A 10,094-nucleotide genomic window follows, 5' to 3' on the forward strand; every position below is an offset into this window, starting at 1 on the left:
CGGACAGGACAGGACAGGCCCGGACAGGACAGGACAGGAGAGAACAGGACAGGACCGGCCAGTCCAGGACAGGACCGGACCGGCCAGGACAGGCCAGGACAGGACAGGCCAGGACAAAAGAGAACAGGACCGGACAGGCTAGGACAGGCCAGAACAGGACAGGACAGGCCAGAACAGGACAGGACAGGACCAGCCAGGACAGGCCAGGACAGGAGAGAACGGGACAGGACAGGACCGGCCAGGCCAGGCCAGGACCGGACAGGACCGGACCGGCCAGTCCAGGACAGGACAGGACCGTCCAGGACAGGACAGGACAGGACAAGAGAGAACAGGACCGGACAGGCCAGGACAGGCCAGAACAGGACAGGACAGAAAAGGCCAGGATAGGGCAGGACAAGAGAGAACAGGGCAGGACAGGACAGGACTGAGCAGGACAGGACAGGCCAGAACAGGACCGGACAGGACAGGATAGGACCAACCAGGACCGGCCAGAACAGGCCAGAGCAGGACAGGACAGAACAGGACAGGACAGGACCGGGCAGGACAGGACAGGACCAGCCAGGACCCACCAGGACAGGACAGGACCAGCCAGGACCGGCCAGGACAGGACCAGCCAGGACAGGCCAGGACCGGACAGGACAGGACAGGACAGGCCAGGAAAGGACAGGACCGGCCAGGACCGTCCAGGACAGGACAGGACAGGAGAGAACAGGACAGGTCAGGCCAGGACCGGCCCGGCCAGCTCCGTCCAGGCCCGTCCCGCCCGGGACCGTCCAGGGGGTCCGGGTCCGGGGCCGTGCCCCCGCGCCCCCGGGCCCGGCCCGACATGTCGCGATCCTTCTACGTCGACTCTCTGATCGTCAAGGAGTCGGGGCGCGGGGGTTCGGGCCCCCTGGCCGTCCAGGAGGCGGGTCCCGGGCCGGGCCCGCTGATCCCGCTGGGGGTGCCGGCCCCGCTGGTGGTGGCGATGGGCGGGCCGGGCTGCCCGCAGCTCCGCAAGGCGGCGGGGGCCTTCTGTGTCTGCCCGCTGTGCGTCACCTCGCACCTGCAGGGCGGCCGGGCGGCGGGGGCCGGGCCGGGGGCTCCCGCCCCCCTGCTCAAGGGGCACTTCCCCGCCGGGACCCCCGACGACGGCCCCTTCTGCCCGCAGACGCCCCCGGTCCCGGCCCCGGCCCCGCCGCCCCCCGCACCTGTCTGCACGGCCGCCGCCACCGCCTACAGCCTCTCCGACCCGCGACGCTTCCACTGTCTCGGCTTGGGTAATAATGACCGTATTTCCGAAGCGCTTACTACGTGCCCAGCAGTGGTAGGGCCCCCTCCCCACCTCCTTCGCCTCCCCGGGGTCGGGCCCTGCCCCCTCCCCAAGTTCGGGGGCTGCGCTCCCCCGGGACGCGGCCTTGGGAAAATGCCCAGGGAACTCAACGAATCCAACTGGGAAAGGGGGAGTGGGAAGGGGTGGGTGTGGAGCTGGGGGTGTCCCCCACTTCCTTCGTCTCCCGGGGGGCCTGAGAGAGGGGGATGCTAATCTGAGGTCCCCCTCAGCCCCCTCCCCAAGTTCGGGGGCTTGGGGGGACGGAGGGGTCCCCCGGGACGTGGCCGTGGGAAAATGTCCAGGGAACTCATCGAATCCAACTGGGAAAGGGGGAGTGGGAAGGGGTGGGTGTGGAGCTGGGGATGTCCCCCACTTCCTTCGTCTCCCGGGGGGCCTGAGAGGGGGGGACGCTAATCTGGGGTCGGCCCCTGCCCCCTCCGCCCCCTCCCCAAGTGCGGGGGATGGGGGGACGGAGGGTCCCTCGGGAATTCCCCAATTGATGAATTCAATTGATGAATTCCCCAATTCCTTGGGGAAGTGGGAAGGGGTGAGGATGGAGCTGAGGGGTGTCCCCAACTCCTTCGCCTCCCTGGGGGCCTGAGAGAGGGGGACGCTAATAATAATAATGGCATTTATTAAGCGCTTACTATGTGCAAAGCACTGTTCTAAGCACTGGGGAGGTTACAAGGTGATCAGGTTGTCCCATGGGGGGCTCACAGTTTTCATCCCCATTTTACTGATGAGGTAACTGAGGCACAGAGAAGCCTCAACGTCACACAGCTGACAATGTGCAGAGCCGGGATTTGAACCCATGACCTCTGACTCCAAAGCCCGGGCTCTTTCCACTGAGCCACGCTGCTTCTCTAATCTTCGCTAATCTGAGGTCGGTCCCTGCCCCCTTCCGCCTCCTCCCCAAGTGCGGGGGCTTGGGGAGACGGAGGGTCCCTCGGGACGCGGCCTTGGGGAATTCATCAATTCCAATTGGAAAAGGGGGAGTGGGAAGGGGGGGGATGGAGCTGGAGGTGTCCCCAACTCCTTCGCCTCCCTGGGGGCCTGGGAGAGGGGGACGCTAATCTGGGGTCGGCCCCTGCCCCCTCCGCCCCCTTCCCAAATTCAGGGGCTGGGGGGTCGGGGGGATCCTCTGGGATGCGGCCGTAGGAAAGTGCCCAGGGAACTCATCAAATTCAACTGGAAAAGGGGGAGTGGGGAAGGGCGGGTGTGGGACTGGGGGCGTTGGGATATGTGTGAACACGGGAAGGGGGGTGATGCTGTGCGGATGGGGGTGCGTAGGGGTGTGTGTGTGTGTGTGTGTGTGTGTGTGTGTGGCTCAGTGGAAAGAGCCCGGGCTTTGGAGTCAGAGGTCATGGGTTCAAATCCCGGCTCCGCCACATGTCAGCTGTGGGACTTTGGGCAAGTCACTTCACTTCTCTGTGCTTCAGTTACCTCATCTGGCAAATGGGGATTAAATGTGAGCCCCAAGTGGGACAACCTGATCACCTCGTAACCTCCCCAGCGCTTAGAACAGTGCTTTGCACATAGTAAGCGCTTAATGAATGCCATTATTATTATTATCCCACTCGTGGACGCGACCTAACCGTTAGTCATTCATTCAATCGTATTTATTGAGCGCTTACTGTGTGCGGAGCACTGTACTAAGCGCTTGGGAAGTCCATGATGGCAACATATAGAGACGGTCCCCAACAGCGGGCTCATAGTCGCGTCGCCTTTGGCAACCAAGGCCGCCTCGATCCTCGATTAGGGGGTGAAGTGGGGGCATCAACGCGGGTCTATAAAAATGGGTAAACGTGTGGGTGAGGGGCGGTGGTGAGATGCATTTGAAAAGCAGCGTGGCTCAGTGGAAAGAGCCCGGGCTTGGGAGTCAGAGGTCATGGGTTCGAGTCCCGCCTCCGCCACTTGTCGGCTGGGTGACTTTGAGAAAGTCACTTCGCTTCTCTGGGCCTCAGTTCCCTCACCTGGAAAATGGGGATTAAGACTGTGAGCCCCACGCGGGACAACCTGATCACCTTGTATCCACCCCCTCAGCGCTTAGAACAGTGTTCTGCGCATAGTAAGCGCTTGACAAATCAATCAATCAATCAATCGTATTTATTGAGCGCTTACTGTGTGCAGAGCACTGCACTGAGCGCTTGGGAAGTACAAGTTGGCAACATATAGAGACAGTCCCTACCCAACAGTGGGCTCACAGTCTGAAAGGGGGAGACAAATGCCATCGTTATTATTATTATTATTTGTGTGCGTATGCTAACTGTCGTGAGCTGTGTGACTTTGGGCAAGTCACTTAACTTCTCTGTGCCTCAGTTCCCTCATCTGTAAAATGGGGAATAAGACTGTGAGCCCCCCGTGGGACAACCTGATCACCTTGTAACCTCCCCAGTGCTTAGAACAGTGCTTTGCACATAGTAAGCGCTTAATAAATGCCATCATTATCCCAGCGCTTCGAACAGTGCTTTGCACATAGTAAGCGCTTAATAAATGCTAGCATTATTATTATTAGGGGCGGGCAGGTGCAGGGCCGCGGGGTGTCCCTGTGCGTGTGCCAGGGGGTGAGGGTGTGCCCTGCGCTGAGGACAGCGCTTAGTACAGTGCTCTGCGCACAGTAAGCGCTCGATAAATACGATTGATTGATTGATTGATCCGTGTGCCGCTCCCGCAGGCGGCTCCGACGGCAGCCAGCTCCCGCCCGGCAAGAGGATGCGGACGGCCTTCACCAGCACGCAGCTGCTGGAGCTGGAGCGCGAATTCTCGTCCAATATGTACCTGTCCCGGCTGCGACGCATCGAAATCGCCACCTACCTCAATCTGTCCGAGAAGCAGGTGAAGATCTGGTTCCAGAACCGCCGGGTCAAGCACAAGAAGGAGGGCAGGGGCCTGCCCAGGGGCAGCCACGGCCCTTGCAAGTGTGTGGGCCGCTCCGAGGACGAGGAGTCCCTCTCCCCGGCCTCGGCCCCCGAGGACAGGGACGTCTCCCCGCGGTGAGTACCGGCTGTGGGGGCGACTCCCCCAAGGGACCCGGCTGTGCGGAGAAAGCCACTGGCCGTCCCCTACACCGTCCCCCTTCCCCCTCCAGCTGTCACGACTGATGATGATGATGGCATTTATTAAGCGCTTACTATGTGCCAAGCGCTGTTCTAAGCGCCGGGGTAGTAATAACAATGATAATGGCATTTATTAAGCGCTTACTATGTGCCAAGCGCTGTTCTAAGCGCCGGGGCAATTATAACAATGATGATGGCATTTATTAAGCGCTTACTATGTGCCAAGCGCTGTTCTAATAATAACAATGATGATGGCATTTATTAAGCGCTTACTATGTGCCAAGCGCTGCTCTTAGCGCCGGGGTCATAATAACAATGATGATGGCATTTATTAAGCGCTTACTATGTGCCAAGCGCTGTTCTAAGCGCTGGGGTCATAATAACAATGATGATGGCATTTATTAAGCGCTTACTATGTGCCAAGCGCTCTTCTAATAATAACAATGATGATGGCATTTATTAAGCGCTTGCTATGTGCCAAGCGCTGTTTTAAGCGCCGGAGTAATAATAATAATAATCATGATGGCATTTATTAAGCGCTTACTATGTGCCAAGCGCTGTTCTAAGCACCGGGGCAATAATAACAATGGTGATGGCATTTAATAAGCGCTTACTATGTGCCAAGCGCTGCTCTAAGCGCCGGGGTCATAATAACAATGATGATGGCATTTATTAAGCGCTTACTAGGTGCCAAGCGCTGTTCTAAGCGCCGGGGTCATAATAACAATGATGATGGCATTTATTAAGCGCTTACTATGTGCCAAGCGCTGTTCTAATAATAACAATGATGATGGCATTTACTAAGCGCTTACTACGTGCCAAGCGCTGTTCTAAGCGCCGGGGTAATAATAATAATGATGATGGCATTTATTAAGCGCTTACTATGTGCCAAGCACTGTTCTAAGCGCCGGGGTAATAATAATAATGATGATGGCATTTATTAAGCGCTTACTATGTGCCAAGCGCTGTTCTAAGCACCGGGGCAATAATAACAATGATGATGGCATTTATTAAGCGCTTACTATGTGCCAAGCGCTGTTCTAAGCGCCGGAGTAATAATAACAATGATGATGGCATTTTTTAAGCGCTTGCTATGTGCCAAGCGCTGTTCTAAGCGCCGGGGTCATAATAATAATGATGATGGCATTTATTAAGCGCTTACTATGTGCCAAGCACTGTTCTAAGCGCCGGGGTAATAATAATAATGATGATGGCATTTATTAAGCGCTTACTATGTGCCAAGCGCTGTTCTAAGCGCCGGAGTAATAATAACAATGATGATGGCATTTTTTAAGCGCTTGCTATGTGCCAAGCGCTGTTCTAAGCGCCGGGGTCATAATAACAATGATGATGGCCTTTATTAAGCGCTTACTATGTGCCAAGCACTGTTCTAAGCGCCGGGGTAATAATAATAATGATGATGGCATTTATTAAGCGCTTACTATGTGCCAAGCGCTGTTCTAAGCACCGGGGTAATAATAACAATGATGAGGGCATTTATTAAGCGCTTACTATGTGCCAAGCACGGTTCTAAGCGCCGAAGTAATAATAATAATGATGATGGCATTTATTAATGCTTACTATGGGCCAAGCGCTGTTCTAAGCGCCGGGGTAATAGTAACGATGATGATGGCATTTATTAAGCGCTTACTATGGGCCAAGCGCTGTTCTAAGCGCCGGGGTAATAATAATAATGATGATGGCATTTATTAAGCGCTTACTATGGGCAGAGGACTGTTCTAAGCGCCGGGGAGGTTACAAGGTGATGAGGTTGTCCCACGGAGGGCTCACAGTCTTAATCGCCATTTTACAGATGAGGGAACTGAGGCCCAGAGAAGTTAAGTGACTTACCCAAAGTCAAACAGCTGACAGTTGGCGGAGCCGGGATTCGAACCCATGACCTCTGACTCCAAAGCCCGAGCTCTTTCCACTGAGCCACGCTGAGATAGAAGGTCATCGGGGTGTCCCACGCGGAGCTCACGGCCTTCATCCCCATTTTACAGATGAGGTCGCTGAAGCACAGAGAAGTTTAAGCGACTGGCCCCGAGTCACAAAGCAGCCAAAGTGGGGGATTCGAACCCACGACTTCTGGCTCCCAAGCCCGGCCTCTTTCCACTAAGCCAGGCTGCTTCTCACAAGACTGGACGCCCAGCCTCGCTCACCTGGCTGTCCGACTACAGCGGGGCTTCCAAGAGGGGTTGGAATAACCCCAAGTAGTAATTCGGGTGTTTCGGCCTGTTAGCTCCGCACAGCTCACGATAATAATAATAATAATAATAATAATAATAATAATAATAATAATAATAACCGGCATTAAGCCGGTTCTAAGCGCCGGGGTGGGGGGGAATACAAGGTGATCAGGTTGTCCCACGTGGGGCTCACAGTTTTTATCCTTATTTTACAGTTGCGGTAACTGAGGCCCAGAGAAGTGAAGTGACTCGTCCAAGGTCACACAGCAGACGTGTGGGGGAGCTGGGATTAGAACCCAAGGCCTCTGACTTCCAAGGTCGGGCTCTTTCCACTGAGCCACGCTGCTTCTCTAGGCGATGAGCAGGTGGAGCTATGGCCCTGGAATGGGGAGGGGGCTGCTGCCTCGACACCCCTCAGGGCTTCACCCTAACTGGTCCAAGGGGGCACGGTTTGGCTCTGATCTCTGGTTCCCTTCGCAGCGAAAAGGGGCTTTGGGGAAGGCTCCTGGGGGGCTTCTCAATCTCCCGGCAGAGACCCCAGACCCTCATCTCTCTGTTTCCCATTCCCTGTCTCCCCCAACCTCCCCCGCATCCAGGTATCCCCCCCCCAACTCTTTCCTTCCCTGCCTCAAATTAAGCCCCGCTCCCCCGCGTTCGTTTGGTTTTCCGGGGGTAATTCATTTCGGAGTTACCAACGATTTAACCTCGTAGGCCCTTGCCCTGAGATGGCCTCTAAAGAGCTACGAAACCAGGGGTGGGAAATTTCTTTGGATGTGAATAGTTTTCCAGCAGATTTATATTTCTATTTATTTAAATAAACGAAGGTGGAAAAAGGCCTTTGGGTTGGTGATTCCCGCCTCGCCCGCCCTGAGGGACCGCGAAGTCAATCAATCAATCAATCAATCGTATTTATTGAGCGCTTACTGTGTGCAGAGCACTGTACTAAGCGCTTGGGAAGTACAAGCTGGCAACATATAGAGACGGTCCCTACCCAACAGTGGGGACAAGAGTTTGTGGCTGGTCCCGGATTCAAGTCGCCCCAGGCCTGAATCTGCGGCCGAAACGTGTCCTAGCAGCCAGGAGCCCCCCAAACCCCCGAAGAACCCCGTGGCCACGATAATAATGATAATAATAATGATATTTGTTAAGCGCTTACTATGTTCCAAGCGCTGGGGTGGTTACAAGGTAAATCAGGTTGTCCCACGTGGGGCTCACAGTCTAAATCCCCATTTTACAGATGAGGTCACCGAGGCACAGATAAATTAAGCGGCTTGCCCAAGGTCACCCTGCAGACAAGTGGCGGAGTGGGGATTTTAGAACCCATGTCCTCTGACCCCAAGCCCGGGATTCATTCATTCTTTCAATCGCATTTATTGAGCGCTTACGGTGTGCGCTTGGGAAGTACAAGTTGGCAACATATAGAGGCGGTCCCTACCCAACAGCGGGCTCACGGTCTAGAAGGGGGAGACAGACAACAAAACAAAACATATTAACAAAATAAAATAAATAGAATAGATATGTACAGGTAAAATAAATAAATAAATAAAGAGTAATAAATATGTACAAACATATATACAACATATACCTAGTAATAATAATAATGATGATGGCATTTATTAAGCGCTTACTATGTGCAAAGCATTGTTCTAAGCGCTGGGGAGGTTACAAGGTGATCATGAACTAATATATATATCAATATAACAGACAAAAGATACACCGTTGCCCCTTCCTTGTTTAACTTATCTGTGCCTCAGTTACCTCATCTGTAAAAAGGGGATGAAGACTGTGAGCCCCACGTGGCACAACCTGAATACCTTGTATCTACCCCAGCGCTTAGAACAGTGGTTGGCACCTAGTAATAATAATAATGATGATGGCATTTATTAAGCGCTTACTATGTGCAAAGCACTGTTCTAAGCGCTGGGGAGGTTACAAGGTGATTAGGTTGTCCCACAGGGGGCTCACAGTCTTAATCCCCATTTTACAGATGAGGGAACTGGGGCATAGAGAAGTTAAGTGACTTGCCCGAAGTCACACAGCTGACAGTTGGCAGAGCCGGGGTTTGAATCCATGAACTCGGACTCCAAAGCCCGGGCTCTTCCCACTGAGTACTTATTATTATTATTATTATTATAGGCTGGAATTTAGCATCTCCCCCTCGCCCGCGGCGTCCTATCCAGAGGTTTAGGACATCCCCTCCAGCTCCAGGGCCTTATCTGTCCACTGGTTTAGCCCCTCCCTCTCCCCCGCGGCGTCCAGTCCAGTGGTTGAGAACAGCTAGTCCAGCTCCGGAGGCGTTATACCCAGCAATTTAGAGCCCTTTCTCCAGCTCCGGGGCGGTCCTAACTAACAGTTTAGCGCCCTCAAAGCCGTTTAGATCCCGCCCTCCAGGATGCTCGCAATCAATCAATCAATCAATCAATCAATCGTATTTATTGAGCGCTTACTGTGTGCAGAGCACTGTACTAAGCGGTTGGGAAGTACAAGTCGGCAACACATAGAGACAGTCCCTACCCAACAGCGGGCTCACAGTCTAGAAGGGGGAGACAGAGAACAAAACTAAACATACTAACAAAATAAAATAGAGTAGATATGTACAAGTAAGATAAATAGAGTAATAAATATGTACAAACAAGAAGAGAAGCAGCGTGGCTCAGTGGAAAGAGCCCGGGCTTTGGAGTCAAAGGTCACGGGTTCAAATCCCGGCTCTGCCGATTGTCAGCTGAGTGACTTTGGGCAAGTCACTTCACTTCTCTGTGCCTCGGTTCCCTCATTTGTGAAATGGGGATTAAGACTGTGAGCCCCTCGTGGGACAACCTGATCACCTTGTAACCTCCCCAGCGCTTAGAACAGTGCTTTGCACAGAGTAAGCGCTTAATAGATGCCATTAAAAAAAAAGGGCAGAGAGGAGGGGAGACGGGAGCTCTCGGACCCTCTCCCGGGTTGGGGGGCGGGGGTGAGAGCGGGGACCCTCCGTTTCCGCTTGAAATTGTTTTTCTCAGAGGGAGTTTTCTTTAGCCACCCACGCAGACAGGTAATAATAATAATAATGACGATGGCATTTGTTAAGTGCTATGTGCCGGGCGCTGTATTAAGCGCTGGGGAGGATAGCAGCAAATCGGGTTGGACATGGTCCCTGTCCCGCTTGGGGCTCACCGTTTTAAACCCCCGTTTTACAGATGAGGTGACTGAGGCACAGAGAAGGGAATCAATCAATCAATCGTATTTATTGAGCGCTTACTGTGTGCAGAGCACGGTCCTAAGCGCTTGGGAAGTACAAGTTGGCAACATCTAGAGACAGTCCCTACCCAACAGTGGGCTCACAGTCTAAGTGACTTGCCCAAGGCCACACAGCAGACAGTTAGGGATTAGAACCCATGACCTTCTGACTCCCAAACCCGTGATGTATCCACTATGCCACGCTGCTTCCCACCCGATTTCTGTCTCTCAATCTGGCCCTGAGAAGAGATGGGGTCATTAGCCTAGGCCCAGCCACCGGTCATCGGGACAGACAGGCGGCTGTCCGGCCGGGGACCA

The 10,094-nt window shown here is 53.9% G+C and overlaps 1 protein-coding gene across 1 annotated transcript; it reads left to right on the forward strand.

Annotated features, from left to right (window-relative positions):
- The first annotated feature begins 826 nt into the window (after positions 1 to 826).
- Positions 827 to 6,785, forward strand: GSX2 (GS homeobox 2). Its single transcript, XM_038769120.1, has 3 exons — positions 827 to 1,259; positions 3,987 to 4,305; positions 6,773 to 6,785. The coding sequence occupies exons 1-3, from the start codon at positions 827 to 829 to the stop codon at positions 6,783 to 6,785; spliced, it is 765 nt and encodes a 254-aa protein (XP_038625048.1).
- Positions 6,786 to 10,094: the final 3,309 nt, after the last annotated feature.

This window comes from Tachyglossus aculeatus, chromosome X5 (genome assembly GCF_015852505.1).
Source record: "Tachyglossus aculeatus isolate mTacAcu1 chromosome X5, mTacAcu1.pri, whole genome shotgun sequence".
Lineage (NCBI taxonomy): Eukaryota > Metazoa > Chordata > Mammalia > Monotremata > Tachyglossidae > Tachyglossus > Tachyglossus aculeatus.